Source organism: Aulonocara stuartgranti, assembly GCF_965226115.1.
Source record: "Aulonocara stuartgranti genome assembly, chromosome: 8".
In the NCBI taxonomy this organism is placed as follows: domain Eukaryota; kingdom Metazoa; phylum Chordata; class Actinopteri; order Cichliformes; family Cichlidae; genus Aulonocara; species Aulonocara stuartgranti.
The window spans coordinates 21,266,521-21,289,130 of NC_138959.1; the positions used below are offsets into that span (position 1 = coordinate 21,266,521).

Consider the following 22,610-nt stretch of genomic DNA (forward strand, 5'->3'; position numbering starts at 1 on the left):
TGTTTAAAGCCTTGGCTTATCCAGAGTGCGTGCGATATTCTTGGGAGTGAACACCACGATAAGTTCTGAGAATTCTTGATTGCATTAATTGCGCAGGTAGACTTTGTGTTGGGTTGTATCATTGACTGATGACTTTATTTAGGGGACCTTATAGATCATAAAAGTTACTTATTTATTTGTATTGGTATCTGTAGGCTTATTGATGAGCTTAGGTTCAGCAATAAAAAAAAAAAAAACACAACTAAACATTGTGATTGTGTAACAGGACCTTCACCCTGACTACTTTGATGTTCCACGACAAGACTAATCATTTAACAAGCTCATCTTAAATATTTTGGCAGTATAAAAAATTGCAGGCAGGAGGGGCATCACAGCGAAAACGCATGGACGCATTTCCCTTTTGCATCATCATATGTGTGGCTTATATACAGAACTATATGCTGATCGTACTGTAGTCCACCAGTGGAAGTGGAGGGAGTCAAGCACAGGGCAGAAGGTTTCAAATACAGCATGTCAGGGCTAGAAAGTAAGACCGAGGTCTTCACAGTAACCGAAATGGGGGAGCCGAAGGTGGAGAAAGACATTGGCAACAGAAGTAAGATACGATGCAAATATGAGCTGTACGTGCAGCCCTGTCTGGCTGAGCTGTTGGGAACCTGCTTGTTCGTATTTGTGGGGTGTGCCTCTGTTATCGGGAACGTGGAAACAGGGGGTGTCATCCAGCCTGCCGTGGCACATGGACTGGCCCTGGGAGTGCTGATCACAGTGTTTGGACAAATCAGGTACAGATTTATTATATACTGTTTTTTCTTCTTGTTCTTACAGTATTAAAATAGAATTTTGGGGGGATTTTGGTTAGTGTAAAAGCAAAGAAAAAAGAAATTTATGGATATTTTTAGGATTTAGTGCTTAGAGTAAAAAGCCCTAACTTGTAGAAGTTGCTTTAATTTAAAGAGCATCTAGGTGTTGGAAACCACAGCAAAAAAACCCTTTTAAAAATATTCTGATGCATTTTTTTGTCACACTTTGTATTGCCTCAGTTTGATACAACAAAGGTAGCACACACATAAACACATTATTCAAATGCTCTTTTCATCCCACTCTATTCTTTGATCCTTTTTCATCTATTCATCCATTTTTGACGGACAGTTGTGACTGCTTGATCACTTTATAGACTAAAATTAATTCCAATTCTTGCAGTGGGGGACACTTTAATCCTGCAGTGTCGCTGAGCGTCTACCTGTGCGGGGGGATGAAGCTGATTTTGCTCGTACCTTACATCGTAGCTCAGATGGCCGGAGGAGTGGTTGGTGCTTTTTTGTCAAAGGTAAGATATAGTCTAAATAAAAGATGAAATACTAAAGACGCAAATTCATTATAAGTCAAGATGTTAAATTTTGTCGTCAGTCTAATTGTTGATTTTTTTTAACTAAATGCTAAAATGCAAAAAATGTTATTTCATGCACTGCCAGTGTGGAAAATTTGTTTTTCTTTGTAATCATTGGCCTTTAGATAGTGGTAAGAAGATGTCAACAATATGTTTAGGGTTTTATTTTGTTACAAATAGTTTTCTGTAAGTTGTGCAAATCACTATATATTTCATTTAATTATGTTATTTCTATATTTCAATGTAAAAGTTAAAAAAAAACTTGCAATGCAGAAATAATAATAATTAATAAATGAATTAACTAATTAACTGATGGAGTGATATGTTTTAAAATCTGTAAAAATCAGTCAAAATGGGCTCTCAAGACTTGAATTTTCATTTTTTCATCATTTTTACTTTGATCTTAGTTTTGAGTAAGTCAGCGTTTGTTTATTCTGGCATGACTCTAATGTTTTGTCATGTAAAATGTGAATTTACAAGGTTATGTCATCATTTTTACATCATTGAACCCAATATTTTCGACTTGCTGTGTATAAATATGGATGACACACTATGACAGTTCAGAATTGTGATTTCTGATTACTTACCAAGCAGCACTTTGACTTCAAGATTGATAACATCATTGACTTGACCTTATCAAGACTGAGCCAAAAACATTTACCATACAAGATTGTAATTTAAGATCATTAAATGATATTTTGATTTACTGAAAAAAGAGTTAAGGTTCCAGTCATGTTATATCCTATGTGTTCTACTTGTTGTGCTTTTAGGCAGTGTATCCCTCTAATAACTATACCGCTTCCCTCGGAGGAGCCTTTAAAGTGGTCTCTGCTGACGCTGGTAGATCCACCCTGGTAGAAATGTTGTTGACCCTGATCCTCACCATGGTGGTGTGCCTGGGGGCCGTCAACAGGAGAACCCAAACAGACGGGGTTCCTTTTTGCATTGGCCTCACTGTGGCTGCCAACATACTTGCTGGGTAAGAATCTCAGGAGGAATCACTGGGAGCTAGACTCTGATCACTATTAGGGCATTGATAGGAGCCGTGGTTTCAGATTTAAAATAATAATAATAATAAAAAAAGGTCTACTTGTTTATTTTGTCCTGCTTTTGGTTGACTTTTGTAATAAGTACTGAAAAGGAGAAAAAGTAAAATTCAAAATGGCAGAACCTAAAGATACTGGTTCTTATTATAGCCCAGGGGGTCTCAGACTGTGGGGCAGTGCCACCTTGGGGGGTGTTGCTAATGGGGGGGAATGAAAGTGAAACTAGTATGATATGATAATATGATTTTTTTTTTTAGGGAAAATAAACAAGAGCGTTCTACTGCTACTACATCATCTTTTTACTTTACTAAAATTAAACTTTTTTTTTTTAAACTTAAATCACTGATACAAATTAAAAGATGTAGGGTGTGAACTTCTTTCAGCTCATAAAGCAAGACATGGCAGCAAAGGTCTGAGAACCACTGGAACAGGTTAATCTCTGTTTCCTCTAATGTATCCTCATGAGTTTATTAACTTCGTCAAGTTTCCCTTTTAAATGAGTCTTTATGTCATGCACAAGCATGTGGACCATTATCCCATTGCTTGTATATCCTGTTTTTCTTGCATGAGAAGTGTGCTGCTGATCTGCATCACTGATCTCCAGCTGTATTAACGTGTTGGTTTGTCATGACTGTTATTTCAGAGGGACTTTGTCTGGAGCTTGCATGAACCCTGCCCGTGCCTTTGGTCCTGCCATGGCTGCCAACCACTGGGACAATCACTGGGTCTTCTGGGTTGGACCCGTTGCTGGTGCACTGCTAACTGTCAGCATCATCAGGTAAAGATTCAGGACATGTTATTTGCTTTTGCGTCCAAAAGTCAAACGTGCACATTTCACATATGTCTAGTATAGATTTGTAGTTCCTCGTAAAAAAGGCCATATTCATGTAGCATTGCAGTGCTACTGTTGGGATGAAAGTGGGTGGCAAGTCAGTTCAAGTACGATAGTCAGCCACAATATTACGTTCACCTTTTTAAATACTCTTAGTATTTCGGTAGGTCTTATTTATTTATTATTAGTTACTTCTGCAAGGCCAATCATAATGCTTAAGTATTAAATCCTTCTTAACCATTTATAGACCCAACACACCTACTACACTGGAACTCCTGGGGTCTTATGAGAAACACTTTGCAGTTACATTAAGTCTCTCTAATGTTGTTTCTATTTAGATTATGCCTCTTTGAAGAATCTGTGTATTCAGAATACACACATCCTACAAAAGATGGAATATGTGTAAAAAGCACACAGTGGCTTTGTACCACATCATGTGCATTTTAGCAAATCTTTCTTTGATGAATGAAAGGTCATGACAATAAATGGATAATAAATGTGATGGAAACAACCAGTAAAGATTATCTTTTTTCGCAGGTTGTTGATCGGTGACCATAAAACTCGAGTTGTGCTAAAGTGAAGGCCTAATTCATTAAAGAGGACTGCAGAGACCACAACCAGTTGATGGGTATCTTGGCATCTTTTCCATTCGGATGGTCATACATTTCTCAGCAACATGGGAAGAATCTGTGCCTACAGATATCCACCATAACTGTTGGCTTCTATTGTTTGGCTGGAAAAAGTCCAGGCATATTTAACAATAAAAGTTTCTTTCAAACGCTCACACTGTCTGCTCTCTGCACTACTTAGTTGAGTCTTTTGTATTTGTTTGAATCAAAGTCCCACATGGCAAGGAGTATTTTAATAGTTTTATTACTTAAATGACGGTACAAGGACAGGCCAGTGGCTTAAAATATAAAGGCAGATTAGAATCATAAACTGGTGTACTTCGATCCAATGATACTTGAAACGTAGATTCTTTTTTTTCTTTTTTTTTAAGACAAAATACTCCGTTGCAAGTGAAAATTTCATAATCAAAATGAACAAAAGTCTTGAGTCACTCATTGTAAATCTCGTTGGGGAATTATTGAAACGTGCTAATACATGTTGATGAAAGACAGTGTAGTGGCGAATTTCTGTCCCAAGCTTCGAAAAAATAATTCTTCCACTTCTTAATGTGAGCTGTTCAGATTTATTTCTGACTCGTACATACAAACAAAAGATGTCACGGTCAAAAAACTATTTGCTGCTACAGCGCACACTTCCATTGCCGTCCTGGCTCACTCTAACCTGCTACAACACATGCGCTGTAATGTTTTCTTACCCGACACAAATTAAACACGCAGCATTTATTCTCTAACAACATATCATACAAAATTAAACATGTAACAATAACTGAAACAGTATCAAAAATATTTCTCTATAGATTGGCTCTAACATTTCCAGCCCCCTAATTGGAGGGCGTGAAGACTGACAATTAGCGAACACTTACAAAAGAGCCAAATAACATTAACACTTCCTGTATCACACATGGTCATTCAAATTATCTTTCACAAAACCTGTAACCGATCAGAACATATACTGTATTTTCTCATTCCAAGTTACATGACATTCTCACAGATCAAGCATAGCTTGTCAATGGGTCTTTCTAAGGTGTTAGTCTTTGTCTTGATGATCACACGCCGCACCAGACCCTTAGCATCTGGAATGACACGAAGAACTCTCCCCAACATCCACGAGCTTCTTGGCGCTGACTCGTCGACCACCATTACAATGTCCCCCACAGTTACATTTCTTCTGACCTGAGTCCACTTTTGACGCTCTTGAAGCATAGGCAAATACTCGCGCACCCACCTCTTCCAAAACAAGTCAGCAAGATATTGCACTTGCTTCCAACGGCGGCGGGAGTATGAGTCTTCCTTTCTGAAAAGTCCAGGAGGCAAACCCGGCTTTTTCTTCATTAGTAGCAAGTGGTTAGGCGTCAGTGGTTCCAGGTCTGTTGGATCATCTGTTACTGTAGTCAGCGGTCTGTCATTTAGTACTGACTCCACTTCACACATTAGTGTCAGTAAACCTTCATCATTGACCAACTGTTCCTTCAGTATAGACCTCAGGACCTTCCTCACGGTTCTGATCTGCCTTTCCCATATCCCTCCAAAGTGAGAACCAGCGGGTGGGTTAAATACCCACTGGATTCCCTTTTGCATGAGACAATCTAGAATCTTTGACTGATTCCACTCTTGAATGGCTTCGCGTAACTCCCGTTCAGCAGCAACTAGGTTGGTGCCATTATCTGAACGCATGACAGATACCTGACCTCTTCTACACACAAAGCGTCTGATGGCGTTCAGACATGAATCAGTGTCCAAGGTGTGCGCGATTTCAATGTGCACTGCTCTTGTTGTAAGGCAGGTAAACACCACACCATACCTTTTTACTGTGCTGCGGCCATGCTTCACATTAAACGGTCCAAAGTAATCCACCCCAACATTAGAAAAGGGGGGTTCATCAGGTAGAAGCCTATCCTCTGGCAAATCTGCCATCTTCTGTTCCAGTGGTTTGCCTCTAGTTTTCCTGCAGATTACGCACCTTGACAGAAACTTCCTCACTTCTGAGTTAGCGGATGGAATCCAATACTTCTGTCGCAGCCGTGAAAGCATATACAGTCTTCCACAGTGCCCAATCTTCTCATGTATATCCTGCAAGATCAGTGTGGTGATATGTGAGCCCTTTGGGATAATGACTGGGTGCTTCACATGTTCTGGCATCCCAGCAGCTGCGAGGCGACCACCAACTCTCAAAACTCCGTCCTGCATCACGGGATCAAGTTTCCTCAAGTGACTAGTCTTTGTCACACACTTGCCTTTCTTTAACATGGTGATCTCTTCTTGGAATTGTTGACTTTGACAGAACTTGATGATCTCTGTCTCAGCTTGCACCAGATCTTTCAGGGTAAGTGTTGTCTGCATTGATTCGTTGTCTTGTTCTTTCTGTTTAACGTACGTCTCTTTCCTTTTTTCACATCGTCGTAGCAGTAAGTCTTTGAGTTTGATCATCCATGCCACAGCTCTCTTCACTCGATGCCAGCTGGAATAGTGATTGATCAGCTTGTTCAACGTGTGAACATTCTCAGCTGCATTTGTGAGATGTACCATGGTTGCATGCCTCACTTCGCTGTCATCTTTATCAATCCTTTCCTTGTCAGGTCTTTCTGGCCACTGTCTTTCTGGGGTTTTCAGGAAAGCTGGGCCGTGGAACCAGCTTAGATTCTTCATGAGCTTAGATGGTGCAAGCCCTCTGGATGCACAATCAGCTGGATTGATTGCTGTACCAACGTACCTCCACTGCTGGGGATTTGTTAGCTCTCTAATGACCGCAACGCGATTGGCCACGAATGTCTTGAAGCGAAGGTTTTCATTTTCAATATACTTCAACACAGTTGTGCTGTCAGTCCAGAATGTAGATTCAAGAAGATTCATCTGAAGCTCCGTTCTTAACATTTTGTCTGTCTTTGCAGCAACCATAGCTGCAGTCAACTCTATTCGTGGAATAGTGGTTTGCTTCAGGGGCGCCACACGGGATTTTCCCATCATTAACGTACAGTGAACCCGTCCGTCATTGCTGGTCATCCTCAAGTATGATGCTGTTCCATATCCACTTTCGCTCCCATCAGAAAAATGGTGGAGCTGTGCTGTTGCGACAGGACCGAAGTCCAATGGTCTCACACACCTGGGTACGGTTACCTCTGACAGCTGGCACAGCTCTTGTAACCACTTGTTCCACTTATGACTGAGCTGTTCTGGGATCTCATCATCCCAAGCAAGACCCTCCCTGCATAACTGCTGCAAGATCACTTTTGCGGGGAGAGTTCCTGGGGAAAGGAATCCCAGTGGGTCGTAGATGGAGCTGGTGACGGAAAGTATTCCACGTCTCGTCACAGGTCTTTCTTTGATGTTAATCCTGAACTTGAATGCGTCAGACTCAGGGCACCATAGAACTCCTAAAGCACGTTCCATAGGCAGCAGGTCATGGTTCAAGTTCAGGTCTCTGACATCTTTGGCTCTCTCATGCTCAGGGATGAATGAGAGCAAGGCACGACTGTTGCTTGTCCATTTCGTTAGGTGAAATCCTCCACCAGAACACAATTCAGTGAGGTCTGTGTATAACTCCATACCCTGAGTTTCCGTGGCAACAGACTTCAAGCAGTCGTCAACATAAAAATTTTCCAGAACTGTGCTTACAGCTTCAGGTGATGATTTGCTGCGGTTCTCCTCTGCTGTTCTTCGCAGTGCATAGTTGGCACAACTGGGAGAAGAAGTCGCACCGAAGATATGCACCATCATCCTGTACTCAGCAATGTCTCGATTGAGGTCCCCTGCTGGCCACCACAGAAAGCGCTGCAGGTCAGCATCGTCATCCGGGACACACACCTGATGGTACATTGCTTCAATATCTGCTGTAAAGGCTATAGACTCTTGCCTGAACCGTGTCAGCACTCCGATCAATGAGTTTGTTAAATCTGGCCCTTGTAGAAGTTCACTATTCAGTGAAACTCCTTGGTAGCTGGCAGCGCAGTCAAAGACCACCCTCAGCTTCTTTTTTTGTGGATGGTATACCCCATGGTGGGGAATATACCACTGTTTTCCATCCTTGCGGTTTAACTGTGTTGTTGGAACCTCAACGGCATATCCCTTGCTCAACATGTCACTCATGAAGGCAGTGTATTCTTCATGGAGTGCAGGATTCCTCTTCAGCTTGCGCTGAAGGCTCAGTGCACGCTGTAACACTGCACTTCGATTGTTCGGCATCTGAACGCACGACTTCTTCGTAGGAAGACTTATGGAATAGTGTCCATCAGTGAGACGAGTAGAGCTTGACACAGACTCCATAAAGTGGTGGTCCTCTTGAGACATTCCTGCTTTATCATCACAGTGACGCTCTGGAAAGTCGTGGTTATACTGTCGTACAAGCAGTTGTTCCACGTTGTCGATGGCTATTCTGTTCACAATAGCACATGGTTGTACATCATTGGCTGCAGTATCCGTTTCTCTGAGTGGTCCATTCAGAATCCATCCAAGTGCTGTCTTTACGGCATATGGACCATTGTCCTCACTTGGGATCACCTTCCATGGCTCCAATATGGTGTATTCTTTAGTTCCAATGAGAAGCTCCACTTCAGCCTCAATATGAGGCAACCTCACTTCGCGTAGGTACGGCCACTTGTCAACCTCTTTCTGGAGTGGGATGTTCTCTCTGGAAACAGGAATACTTTTCTGTGTGAAGACCTTTGACAGTGCGATAAAGTTGTTGTCTGCCAGACTGCTGACTTCCAATTCTGTGAGCACATAACTCTCCTCTCGACTTTTGGAATTAATGGTCCTCAACGTTAGCTCGGTTCGTCTGCCTTGCACCTTCAGCTGCCTTGCCAAGGCTTTGGTGCAGAACGATGCAGAGCTACCTGGGTCAATGAAAGCGTAAACCTCCACAGCCTTGTCACTCTTGCAGGACTTCACCCTTACAGGTACAATGGCAAGCACGCAGCTGCCTCCAGCCCCAGTACAGGCACTTGTCTCCTTTTCTTCAGACAACCCTGCTCGGCCTTTAGCAGTGCTACCCATATTGACCTCATCGGGAGGCTTCTCTTCCTCATAACTTGAGAAGTGCAACAAACTTGGATGCTTGAGTGAACAAACCTCGCACACCATCTTCTTTTTGCAATCTCTGCTCATGTGACCCTTTAGCAGGCATCCAAAGCAAAGTCCGTTTTTCTTCAAGTAGTCCACTCTATCCTTATGAGTCTCCTCTCTAATCTTGTAACACTCTTGCAGTGTATGAAGTTTCCCACAGAACATGCAAGGTCTTGTGAAGGCGCAGTTGAGTGAAAGGTCACTCTGGTTCTTACTAACTCTGCTTCTTTTGTCCATTTCTGAACCGTGGTTAACCTTGATAGCAAAGCTGCTCCCATGTCTAATGTCTTTCTTCAACTTATTTCCTTGCTGTGGCTTTTTTATAACCTTGTCTGACACTGCTGTTTCAAGATCGCCAAAGAGTGGGTCGGACATGATCTTTGCTTGGCGTTCAACGAAGGCCACCAGCTCTGTGAATCTTGCTCTGTTGCAGCGCCGCTCCTGGATATCATATGCATGGACTCTCCAGCGCTCTCTTATTTTAAATGGCAACTTGGAAATGATGACCCTCATAGTTGCAGGGTTGTCCATCTCTTCCATATAGTCCACATCCTCCATAGCATTACGACAGCTCACCAGGAATACAGAGAATGCGCTCAACGCCTTTCCATCTTCAGCCTTAATTTGTGGCCACTTCGATGCCTTCTCAATTAGCGTGCCAGCAATCTGTAACTCATTTCCATATTTATCTTGAAGCAGCTGCAAAGCCCTTTCATACCCCCGATGTTCAGGCATATGCTGACAACTCCTCACAAGATCACGAGGCTCGCCTCGAGTATACTGCTCCAGAAAATATAGCTTGTCTGAATTGCTATCAGCTCTGGTGTCAATAGCGTGCATGAATGCCCTCATAAACGACCTGTATTCCAAAGGATCTCCGTGGAACACTGGCACATCCCTTTGTGGTAACCGAGCCAGCTGTTGGTTCTTTACAAGCATCTCTGTGATATCTGCCTGTTTCTGCATAACTTGATAAAGCTCACTTGGTCTGGTCTCCTGAAGTGAGACACCATCTTGGCGTTGGCTCGGCCCCTGCAGTGGAGTTCTATGTGTCTTAGGCATGGCCCCTGCTGCAGTACTTGGATCACCAGGATTCCTCCAAGAGGTAGACCTCTCTATCTCTGTTGGCTTCCCTGGTGTGTGTTTTACGTTGCCATGACCATTTTCGTTATTCATCTTCAGGAGGTCACGACGTGGCATTACCGTAAGTCTGGTTTCACTCACTTGAGACTTAACCCCTTCACATTCCTCATACACTTTCACTTTGGCAGTAGACACTGCAATGGCTGTTTCAATTTCCAGTCTTTCCTTTGCAGCTTTAATTTCTGCTTCTTTTAACTCTAGAGCCTGTTTTTCTTTCAGAGACGCTGCTCGTGCCATCAGAGCTGCTCTGTTAGCTTCTTCCTTGACGCGCTCCGACGATGCTGTCGACACCCTTGACGTGTTGGATACTTTAGACTTGTTTGACACTCTAGATGTTTTTGACACTCTGGATGCACTGTCCATGGGAGTTATCTCTTGATCACATGTTTGTATTTCAATCCATGTATTAACTCTATTAATGAACTGCAAACATCGTTCTGACATTGGCTGAAACCAAAGTTGTTGGTCAGCCTCCTTTTCCTCCTCATCTTTAATACACAGCAACACTGCATAATTGCATTCTTGAAACTCTTCATACAACTTCTTGTAAACTTTCAGTGCCTCTCTCACATCATTTACAGCCGGCAGAATTTCATGGCTCAAAAGTCGCTCAGTTTCATCTTCTTGTGCTGTCACTTGTCCTAATTTGCCTCTTCTCACCTTTGTGAGCTGATGCAGTTTGAACTCCAGACCTTTGTCTGTCATCGCCCTCTGGCTGCCATCACGCGTAACTACACCCACACTGTCATTAATGTCGTCCGCCATTGTAATCATATAACACCGCTAAGCCGTAATGATTTTCTTCGGCACAGCTGTCGGGTGGTGTACTGCACAAACTCCTTTATGCTACTTCCACAGGTAAGATGCATCTGACAAAACACCTTTTACTTAGCTGTTCGCCGTGTTGTTGTATGTAGGCGTCCTTATGCCGACGATCCGGTGACTTTTCTATGTCTCAGTCGGTGGCTCCACCGCGGAAAACATTCCTCCGTTACTCGCTAGTTTTTTGACTTTTATGTAGTGGCGAATTTCTGTCCCAAGCTTCGAAAAAATAATTCTTCCACTTCTTAATGTGAGCTGTTCAGATTTATTTCTGACTCGTACATACAAACAAAAGATGTCACGGTCAAAAAACTATTTGCTGCTACAGCGCACACTTCCATTGCCGTCCTGGCTCACTCTAACCTGCTACAACACATGCGCTGTAATGTTTTCTTACCCGACACAAATTAAACACGCAGCATTTATTCTCTAACAACATATCATACAAAATTAAACATGTAACAATAACTGAAACAGTATCAAAAATATTTCTCTATAGATTGGCTCTAACAGACAGCATATAACGAAAAAACCTAGCTTGTACAATTCTGTTGAGTTTGAAAGTAAAAGGACTGCTTCTTATGTAGCGCTTTTATACTCTGCCTAGGTAGACCAGCCCATGACTGATAGTGTCCACTGTGTGTGTTTCTATACACGTATGCTTTTACTGCAGTGGTGGTGTGAGGTTAATAAATGAAGCCTTTGCCAATCAGATGCCTTAAACATGTTACTGCGTGGCAGATCAAAATCTGACTGTTCTTGTCTGTCTTCATAATTCCATCAATGTTGACAAGATCCTCAACACCACTGGCTCTCCAAACCATGACAGAGCCTCCACCTGTTTTACAGATGGCTGTAAGCACTCGCTGTTGGACCTCTCTCCTGACCTGCTTCAATTCTCAATTCAACACACCATAAAACCCGTTCCCGCCGTTTTTCAGTCCAGTTCTCGTGTAAGCTAGCATGCCTTAGCCTTTTCTCCCTCCTTTCCAGTCTCCAGTTTCCAGCCAGTCTTCCACAGAGACCATTTCTGATGAGGCTTCAGTGAACAGGCCTTTGTCAAGTCTTAAGGACATGACTTTCAGATACTGTTCCCCTACTGTTGATTGTTTTTTAGGTTTTAGCCTGCCACTTCTTGTTTTTGTCCTCCACAGAATGCTGAGATATGTCAGGCTTTTAGCTAATAGCTCTTTGGTAATCAGCTTCGTGGAGCAAAACTATAATTTTATGCCCGTCAAACCATGTCAGCATCATTTAACTGTACAAATAGAAATAAATAATGTCTTGATGCATGCTCAATCATTCAGGTAAGTAAATCCCAAAAGGTTTGATTCTGTTCATCTGGACATAGCATTGCGCTACGCTGAAAATGCTATGTTGCGCTACGCTATGCTGAAAATGCTACGTCCAGATGAACAGAATCAACCTTTTGGAAGGAATAAATGATGTGTTTTTCAACAGGTTGCTATTAGCAAAGTGCCTAAAGATTTAAAATAGGTTATTTGTTAACTCGTGTTTTATGTGAAAACCCAACACTGGTTCATCCCTTGAGTTATGTGCTTTTTTAAGTGGTTAAATAAATCACGACTCACGAGTCAGTGTTAAGTGGCTCTGGTTTTCTCTGAAAATGCTCAGGTACAAGCAGTTGACTAAAAGTGAGTGAAAAAGCAGTCAATGTCCAAGAAAAACTTTGAAAGACCTTTAGGAAGCCCGGAGAACTTCCAGACCAAAAAACAATAAAGTCTGTCCTTGGGAGAAAGATATAAAAAAAGATAAAAAGAAATGAGACATTTGCACAGTACTGGATTTAAGATAGGAAAAAAGGTGGATGTACAATTACTCCGTTGAAGAATGCTGTCAATAGATGTGTTGTATAATACACATAACATTATAGTACAATCTTATCACTATAATCTTTTGATCTCCATCTCATAATCTTATCTAACCTCACTGTGAGATGTGATAAGATTGAAGAAACAGGTTGTACGAATTAAAAACAGAAATAGTAAACTTCAAGGAAAACAAGTTGGGTCGCAACACCTTCTAGTGTTTTGTAAGTAAGCTTTAGTCAATCAATCAATCAATGAAACAATCAAGAAATCTAACTTACTTATTTACTAAGTCCTATTGTGTCACGTACTGAACTGGAGGCTGCTATACATGTATTTATTTAATCACATTTGGACTACTGTAATTGATCATTTATAAGTCTAAGCAAAAACTCCCTGGAACATCTGCAGGTTGTTCAAAACGCTGCAGCAAGGCTTCTGACCAAAGTACTCGCATGTGACGCCATTGCTAATACAGCTCCATTGGCTCCATTTTAAGATTCTGGTTCTGACTTTTAGAGCTCTTCATGGACAAGCACCAGCTTAGATTATTGAACTTCTACAGCCCTGTGTCCCTAGCAGGTCCGTGAGGTCATGTGATCAGGGCCTATTTGTTATACAGCAGGGTTGGGCAACTCCAGGCCTCGAGGGCCGGTGTCCTGCAGGTTTTAGATATCACCCCGGGTCAACACACCTGAATCAAATGATTAGTTCATTACCAGGCATCTGGAGAACTTCAAGACATGTTGAGGAGGTCGTTTAAATTTTTTTAATTGGACACATCTAAAATCTGCAGGACACCGACACTTGAGGCCTGGAGTTGCCCACCCCTGTTATACAGCAAACAAGGCTGTGAAATCAGGGAGACAGAGCTTTTGACACTGTGGCCCCCACATTAAGGAACTCTCTTCCTGTGAGCTTGAGATCTGTGGATTCAGTAGTCTCTTTAAAAAAAAAACCCAACAACTTAAAAACTCATCTTTTTGGAATTGCATTTGGTTAATTTTTTGTCTTTGTTTTAAATGCCCTGGTATTTGTCACAGTATTCAGAAGCAGAACATAAGGTAAGGCACACTGATACAAAACTAAACATTAACCTAAACTGGGAGAACTAAAAAAACAACATGAAGAACCCTGACATGAAACTGGACAAGAAACTTGGAAACATGGCAAGAAACAACAGATGACCTGACAAGGAATGGATGAAAACAAACAGATTAAATACACACAGGAGGTGATCAGGGGAAGTAGAAACAGCTGACACAAATGAACATAACTACCTCACAGGGGAAAAGTAAACACATTGAACAGAGAAACAAGAGACTTTCAAAATAAAACAGGAAACAGAGAAATGAAGACGTGACACACAAGCTTGATGACATGTAACACGCAGACAAGAAATACGACATATTGACACTGAAGACAAGAGAAGACTTATAAATGTTATAAAAGTAGTAAAACGAGAATGAAACTCGACTAAATCCTAACTACTAGCGGCAACACAAGAACTTAACATATTTCCAACAATATAAGGAAACAAAAATACAAAACAAAGTCAAAACAGCACAGACCAACATTATGTTTTTTTCTTGTGAAGCACTTTGTGATCTTTGTCCTGAAAGGTGCTATATAAATAATATTTTTACTTACTTACTTTCTCAGTTCTTTTTATTGAATCCGTCGCGTCTCAGGGTCAATAGAGGGAAAGTATCAAAGTACTTGCAGCAGTGCATAAACGCTAAAAAAATGTCACACATATTATAAAAAGAGGATTTGCCGAAAAAGAAAACGTCCCAATGGTTGATATATTGTCATATGACACTGTTTGATTATTTTCTGCTGTATTTGCACTGGCTGAGCTGCTTGTGTTATAAATTTGAGAAACAAGATTTTGATTCACGGTCAGATGCACGATTCTGACCGCTCTTTTCTCTTTGTTCTTTGTGACGTTTGGCCTCTTTGATGCCATTTGTCTATTAAATAATATAAATATGTTTCGGTACATACATGTTTATCTTAGTTTAGGATGTAATTAGTCTGACATAATCTAAAGTTCAGTGTTGTTATCCAAGAGTGTAAAATCCACCTACCCTGGACCATAACTTTCTGCAAAGTCTCTAATCTAGCTTATCTATATAGACGCTTGGCGATTGCTTTAGGTTTGGCAGGGGATGCAAATAAAGCAAAGACAATGATTGTTATGACAGAAGAATACTTTAACTCTGGAACTTGTGACCTCCACCCCTCCCTCATGCATCATTATGTTTTATGCGTTTTATGTTTTATTTTTTTTAAAGATGTCACTTAAGTGCACTCCTTCAAACACTGCCAAGCATGGCTGAACAGGTGTGAAGAACATTTATATGGCTCAATAATTCATTCTTTATGCTTTTATGACCAGTGATGCAATATGTTTGCAGTGTGCAGGTTATGGGGGATGATTATTAATAAACCCCAACACCTTGCAGCACCTTCGGCACTTCGGCACACTGGTCCGAGTACAGAGAAGCCAGCTGCAGGTGCAGGCAAATAAGGAGCGACAATGGGCGAGGAGCAAATTGAAATGGGAGATTCTGCTCTAATGGAGCCTATGAAGACTAAACCCGTGTTGAAACCTCAACCTAACAAATACGAGAGATTGTACCAGCCCTGCTTGGCTGAAATTGTGGGGACCTTGTTCTTTGTTTTCATCGGCTGTGTGTCTGTGATCGAGAACGTACCAGAAGCTGGACGGCTACAGCCAGCCCTGGTGCACGGTCTGGCTGTAGCCGTGCTGGTGGCTGTCATGGATAAAATCAGGTAAAGTTATTTATGAAGTCAAACGTTGGCATTTATGTTTTAGTTGTTGGATTGTTTGTTTGAATATCATTTATGTCAAACTTTAACCTTGGTTACCTGAAGGTTAAAGATAAAGTTCATTTACCTACCTTAAATCTTTTCAGGATATCTTTTGTAGATAAACGAGGCAGTGTATGTATGATTGATGCAAATAAATCAATTTAAAAAATCTAGAGGGTAAAGCAGGGATTTGACGTAGCGTGCCACATGACACATTTAATCCTTGTGATGTCTTTATATAAGAAAAGGAAGGTCAGTTTCGACAGCGCGTCACTGCAGAAAATGCAAGAAATCTGTCGGCATAACTCTTTGGGGTTAAATTGTTTGAATTAAATGTGTAAAATCACATAACAAATAACAATTTCTTATAGGTCATCGCCCAAACTATCCTGTAATTATAAAACAGACCATTTTTGTTAATGCACAGATTTATTTATTTGACTGTGGCTTCATTGTAACAAAAATAAATTTTTACAGTAAGTGACAAAAATAACTTTTCTGTCATTTCATTGTTAATCTATCACCTTGTTTTACTTTGAAGTAGCATGAGTGTTCATGGGGAGGTGTTTATCAGGAGTCTTTGCTGGCCCATTCTGGCCCCTGGGCCTTATGTTTGATAACTCTGGGTTAAAGGTTTACGGTGTAGACATTTACCAGATTTGAGTGGAGTTAGCTCAGTTTGTTCTCAACTTTGTCTTTGTTGCTCCTTTGCCTCCTCCCAGTGGCTCTCACTTTAACCCTCCCTTCACTGTTGCCATCTACCTGTGTGGAGGGATGGACCTGATGATGGCGGGGCTCTATATTGTCTGCCAGCTGATTGGAGGAGTGGTGGGAGCTGGAATGGCCAAGGTCAGTTGAAGGTTCAGCACCTTCACATCTTCTAAATGCATGTTTGAGTATCCTGTGAAATTTTCACCACAACTCTACTGTTTCATAGCTGATGACCCCTCCAGAACGCTTCATCAATGCCACGGGAGCAGCGTTCACTATCCTCAAGTCAGACAGCCAGCTGTCGCGAGCCATATTCGGAGAGGTGGCCATGACCTGCCTGATAACTTTGGTGGTGCTGCTGGTGGCTGTCAATACCAGGACGAAAACCCCACTGGCTCCTTTCCTGGTGGGCTGTACGGTCATAATCAATGTCTTGGCAGGGTGAGACACAGGGCCCTGTCCAGCAGCGATCTTGGCTCAAGAGTTGGGAGTTCACCTTGTAATTGGAAGGTTGCTGGTTCTCGGTCGTTGTGTCCTTGGGCAAGACACTTCACCCACAGCCTCGCCTCTGTCAGTGCGCCCCAGGGCAGCTGTGGCTACAATGTAGCTTGCCATCACCAGTGGGTGGATGACTGAATGTGTAAAGGGCTTTGGGGTCCTAGGGACTAGTAAAGCGCTATACAAATACAGGCCATTTACCATTTTACCTGATCACAGGCAGGGCGGTGATATTAATTTGATAGCCTGGATCTTGTTCTTGCTATTTGCCTGTGGGATTCCCAGATACGTGTAGCTGTCCTCAACTTCTGCAATGTTTCCTTCTGGTAGTGCGATCCATGGTAGATCCTGCACTTGAAGATGACTTGTGCTATTGGCTTAAAATTGCCCTCTAGTGTTGTTCACCAAAAATTTTGACCCATTAATAATATTGTAAAAATATATGATATCCTGGTCTGATTGCTTTTGGTGCTTTAGGCATATTCTAAAGTGTTTTGCATTATTGGCCTACTTAAGCAGGATTTTATATTGTGCTTAAGTAAATGATTTAAAAACTTGTTTTTCCTCTTGTTTAACTTTATCACTTATGTGCAGGGGTGATATATCAGGAACGTGTCTAAATCCTGCCAGGGCTTTCGGTCCAGCTGTGGTGACCGGTTACTGGACTTACCACTGGGTGTACTGGGTCGGTCCCATTGGGGGAGGTCTTGTGGCCGCTGCTTTGGTCAGGTAAGAGAAGTTACACATAACTGGATTACTAAATTAAACCACAGGAATGATACACCAGTGTCACTGTCTCTTCGTTTTTGCAGGATCATTCTGGGTGATGATAAACTCCGAATCATAATGAAATGACTCCATTTACAGCTGTGGTGCAGGATTCAATATATCCATAAGCTCTGTCTTTCACTCCATATATTTAAAAAAGGGCATACTTTTGGATATTTCTTTTTGATACTGTTATTCCATGGCAGTTTGTAATCTATGGATTGTTGTTTAGTATAAAATAAATAAATAAAAATACATAAAATCATTTTTTCTCAGTTCTTCCCCATAGAAAAAGAACACTGCCATTTAATCTAAACTCTTTATTGGGACTTTTTTCTGCAGTGTCACGTGTGCAGGTGTGAAACGACACAGTGAGATATTTAAAAAAAGAAAAACACACACACACAGAGCAGGATTATTTTTGGCGACATGCTTTATTTTCGTTTTCCAACCATGATTTTAATGGTCACAAACTGCGCTTTTCGCTGCCGACATCTCAACGGTATTTCTCAGAGAGACCCAGGGCCACGGCGGCCAAGAATTTGTCGAAGGCGACATGAGTTTCCGGGGTGAAATCTTTAGGGAACATAGTGGCGATCACCACCATAGCGCAATGAGCCAGCATCTGCAGAGAGAGGAAACAGTTTACACCAAATATATGAAGTTTGCTCGGCAGAAATCGCTTTTAATAAACAGACTGTTTGTTAGTGCAAATGCATAGTCAATAAACTCGATCTTCTTAAGAACAATCTTTTCAATACGTTGGATTACTTTGTTACATAAATTAACCGTGCGTGAAATAGGAATAGACAATAACCTCTGTTTATAACTGAAATCGCATATGCACATGATCCGCGTCTTACCTTGAAGTTAGATGGATCCACCCTCAGCTTGAAGGCGTGCAGCTCGCTCAGTTCCAGCAGGCCGCCTCTCAGGTTGTCAATCTTGGACACGGCCTCAGTGACTCCACCCAAGATCAGCTTTCCGTGAACCATCACGGGCTCAGAACCGGGAGTCAGGTCCGGCCAGTGGGAGAAGTAAGTCTTGGTTTGCGGATACACGAGGAGCATCCTGTGGAAGCAGAGATGAACATGGTGGGTCACAAGCTCCAGTGGCGCAATCGGTCAGCGCGCGGTACTTATAAGACAGTAGCCTGCAGAGTTATGCCGAGGTTGTGAGTTCGAGCCTCACCTGGAGCACGAGCTTATTTTAAGTAGTGGAAACACACATCTGAAGTGTGTTTAAATATTTGAGGCGACTGTTGCTGTAATTTGGCGCTGTATAAATAAAATTCAATTTTACTGAATTCAATAAAGAAGTGCCAATACAGCCTTACCTGCCCAAAGCTTCGCCTCCAACAGTATCCATAACCTTGGCGACCTTGGCCCAGAGTGCCTTGACGGCAGCCTTGTCTTTCTCAGTCAGACTCATGTTGGATCGGTTGTCTCTCTCTCTCTGATGATGCTACCCGGCGAGGAGCTGTGCTTAAATTCAGTTGCCCCCCTGGGTCACACCCAGGGCATCTGATACCAAGCCACAAGCTGTGACGCAGATAGGACTCATTCACCGGACCTGATAGAAACTTGTTTGGCTTTAGGCCAACGCAGAGGGTGATATCTGCTGGTGACATCTTGGGTGTGAATTTGCAAAAAAACACTCTGCATTTTTTCGTGTAGGATACCAAAAGTGCAACGTAACCACATTTCCTGCTTTGCAAGTTTGTGAGAAGTTAGAGGTGAAGCACATGGTCCCCTGATGACTGATGAGTGGAGAACATCTCAGGCGGAGTGATATCATGTGCAGAAAGTCTACAGTTCTAAGAACAATGAGTGAACTCGTGTCTAAGGAGTTGCTGTGAAATTAATGCCAATAAAACTGATTGATTCATAAAACTGAACACATTTTTCTATTACTTCCAGCTTTACTGAGGCCTGAACCAAGTAAATTATAGTAATAGTAGTAGTAATAATAATAATGATAATTTTGAATATTTACAAAACAATTCGATTCGATTCGTACTACTTAAATCAATCAATAAAAAAATTAAGTATATTTTCGTGATGTGATCATCATTTAAACAATTTTACCAATGAAGTACAATATAAGTATAAGAAAATGATCTATTAAAAAAACAGATTTCGTGATCGCAAAGAATGTGGGTCATTTATGGATGCAGGTGGGAGTTACAAAAATGCGTGCATGCACATTACGCACTTACAGAAAAGAGCGCAAAATTCTATAATATATGCAAGTACACTCGGTGGATCTAGGATATACTAAAAATACAAGATTAAAAAACAGCTCTTCTTATCAAATTGAAGCTGTTTAAAGCTTTCTCAGATTTATCAGATTTAATTTTTTAATTCAGCATTTTTTTCTTTTTTGGCTCGGTTCATAAAATAAGTTCCTATCAGTGGTAGAAAATAGAGCAGACGGCCTTTATCAGCCAGCTCAAGTGTTCTTAATCAAAACACATGCATCTGTGGACGCAGGGGGGTTTGGGTGGAGGGGGGTTCGCTGCTGCAGATAACACCGGTGTGGTTTACGAGATATAACTTAAAGAGCGTCAAACACTCTCGAGCTGTTTGGCAACCATTCCTCACATTTAAAATAAAGACAAATAAAGACTAAATAAATAAATAAATTCTTTCATTTTTCTCCGCATAAATGTTTAGCCTTTTTACTTATATTTCTATATAATGTTGATATTTTTGTGAAGATGTGAAGTTGTTGAACCTTTATTTGTATAATATCAGGCAGATACAGACGAATTATGCATTTCCATATTTTAAAAAAAAAATCTGAATTCACATTTAAAATATATACACACTTTATTTAGATTTTAAAAAGTGGGGGACGCACTTTAATCAATGTTGACAGATAATTTTCAAAAGGCCTTTTTCGCATTTTATGAATTTTATACTCTTTGTGATTTGTTTAAAAGTAAAATAAATAAATAAATAAATAAATAAATAAATAAAATAAAATAAAAAACTCAACAGCAACTCAGGATTCAGCTAATAACAGCTGAATAAATAAAAATAAATAAAAATAAATAAAAATAAATAAAATAAAAATAATAATAAGAATTATCAGAGACTTGAGGACTGCATTTGAAATAACTGTAATAGAATATGTTGGGAATATTTTGCGCATAAAATATTGGGCTTTGGAATCTTTGGCCGCACAATAACTGCGCTAATTGAAATTTTGTTTTTGGCTTTGCTTAAATTGCGCAGGACACGAATAACAAAACCGTATCAACAAATCCAGAAACTTCTGGTGAAGTCTGCAGTTTATCTCACGCGCATCATCTCCAGCCTATCACAGCAGACTTCTCATTTGGGGTGGGGGAGCTTCGACGCATTTAAATAGATGCAGGGGGTCTAGTGAAGCACTATTCAGCCTTTTCCTTCAAGCCTGAAGAAAAAAATCATAATCAAACGCCACCATGGTTGAGTGGAGCGAAAACGAACGCAGCATCATCTCCAACATCTTTTCCAAGCTGGACTATAACGACGTTGGGCCCAAGACTCTGGTCAGGTAAGGAACACCTCTGCAAGAGGACAATCCTTCCTATGACGTGCCCTGTGGCCAAACTCACGTGTGTTTCTCCCTTGCAGGTGTCTGATCGTTTACCCCTGGACTCAGAGGTATTTCTCCTCCTTCGGTAACCTCTACAACGCCGAAGCCATCAGCACCAACCCGAAAGTCGCTGCCCACGGAATCAAAGTGCTCCGCGGTCTGGACAGCGCTCTGAAGAACATGGACAACATTAAAGCCACCTACGCCGAGCTGAGCGCCCTGCACTCAGAGAAGCTGCATGTCGACCCCGACAACTTCAAGGTAAACCTCAGAACCCGCCTTTCTTCTTCTTCTTTTTAATGCAAACACGACATTTTCTTATACCTTTTTTTCTTTCTCCATGCAGCTGCTTTCTGACTGCCTGACCATTGTTGTTGCTGGAAAACTGGGTTCCGCTTTCACCCCAGAGGTTCAGGCTACCTTCCAGAAGTTCATGGCCGTGGTGGTGTCCGCTCTCGGAAAGCAGTACCACTAAAATGTAGATCCGTCTGCATCTGGAAGCCAGAAGGAGATCTAACGCCCGTTTCAATATGTTATGGATCACCTCAAAAGAGAAATAAAGGCCCACTGAAGCAAAGTTTACGTTTTCCCTTTGTATTTTTTTTTTTTAATTTTACACATGCTTATAAGTTATATCTTATATCACACTGGGGGGCTGGATGCCGAGTAGAGGGCAAATAAAGGATCTCGTTTGTACTTTTAGGTTTTTAGACTGTAACATGGCGAAATATGAGAGCGGATTTCACTCTTGCAAAGGTTATAATAAAAACTAAACTAATAAATAATAACAACTTCAAAATAGAAACCATATATTTTATAGGATTTGTAAGTAAAAACAACCATAACCGCAAAATGACCAGTAACAGGCTGTTCTTCATTCTAACGAGAGTACCCTATTGTTTTTCACTATAGATACTACTTTGTTTATTTCATTTTCTGTTGGGCGATGAATTGCGTGCACAGCTGGGGATTTGTTGTAAATTACAACTGGAACAAACAAACATACATGCATTTAATTTTAAGATTATATTTTTTAAATGTACTTTATTTATCTTGCTTGCACTTTCTATTTCACTGTTTATGCCGCTCTCCTCACTCTCAATCAGAGATGGGCAGTTACTTGTAACGCGTTACTGTAATCCGATTACTTTTTTCTAGTAGCGAGTAAAGTAAGGGATTACTATTGCAAAAATGGTAATTTGATTTGATTTGATAAACGTTTATTGGTCCCACAAGGGGAAATTTCCTAAGGCTGCCGACCTATTGCACGTAATGGAGGAGCCATCTTACCCTCTGACCACACATACATTACACAAACATCACATGGGGAAGACAGGTCAGAGAGGTATAACAATGGAAAATGCACCACATGAGGAAAGATAAGGAGAAAAAAATAACTCCTCCCAGACTGAGCTCCAACAGGGAGACCAGTTTGAGAACAGAAAAAAACACCTCTGCACATGA

At 41.2% G+C, this 22,610-nt stretch overlaps 3 protein-coding genes and 1 pseudogene across 4 annotated transcripts; 3 read left to right on the plus strand and 1 right to left on the minus strand.

The window, feature by feature from the left end:
* The first annotated feature begins 52 nt into the window (after positions 1 to 52).
* Positions 53 to 4,005, plus strand: LOC309712779 (aquaporin-8-like; annotated as a pseudogene). The gene is made up of 5 exons (XR_014280681.1): positions 53 to 782; positions 1,201 to 1,327; positions 2,158 to 2,366; positions 3,077 to 3,211; positions 3,803 to 4,005. The product of XR_014280681.1 is annotated as an aquaporin-8-like (transcript).
* Positions 4,006 to 15,288: 11,283 nt separating this feature from the next.
* Positions 15,289 to 17,648, plus strand: aqp8a.2 (aquaporin 8a, tandem duplicate 2; the record flags this gene model as incomplete). Its single annotated transcript, XM_082543858.1, has 5 exons — positions 15,289 to 15,545; positions 16,307 to 16,433; positions 16,522 to 16,736; positions 17,388 to 17,522; positions 17,606 to 17,648. The coding sequence occupies 5 exons, from the start codon at positions 15,289 to 15,291 to the stop codon at positions 17,646 to 17,648; spliced, it is 777 nt and encodes a 258-aa protein (XP_082399984.1).
* Positions 17,649 to 17,976: 328 nt separating this feature from the next.
* LOC309713650 (hemoglobin subunit alpha-like) lies at positions 17,977 to 19,036 on the minus strand. Its single transcript, XM_082545446.1, has 3 exons — positions 18,898 to 19,036; positions 18,425 to 18,632; positions 17,977 to 18,186 (listed from the first exon to the last, which is right to left on the minus strand). Exons 1-3 carry the CDS (start codon positions 18,990 to 18,992, stop codon positions 18,058 to 18,060), a joined length of 432 nt encoding a protein of 143 aa, XP_082401572.1. The 5' UTR covers positions 18,993 to 19,036; the 3' UTR covers positions 17,977 to 18,057.
* A 1,909-nt stretch (positions 19,037 to 20,945) lies between these two features.
* LOC309712378 (hemoglobin subunit beta-1-like) lies at positions 20,946 to 21,723 on the plus strand. Its single transcript, XM_082543103.1, has 3 exons — positions 20,946 to 21,104; positions 21,185 to 21,407; positions 21,493 to 21,723. The coding sequence occupies exons 1-3, from the start codon at positions 21,013 to 21,015 to the stop codon at positions 21,619 to 21,621; spliced, it is 444 nt and encodes a 147-aa protein (XP_082399229.1). The 5' UTR covers positions 20,946 to 21,012; the 3' UTR covers positions 21,622 to 21,723.
* The last annotated feature ends 887 nt before the right edge of the window (positions 21,724 to 22,610 follow it).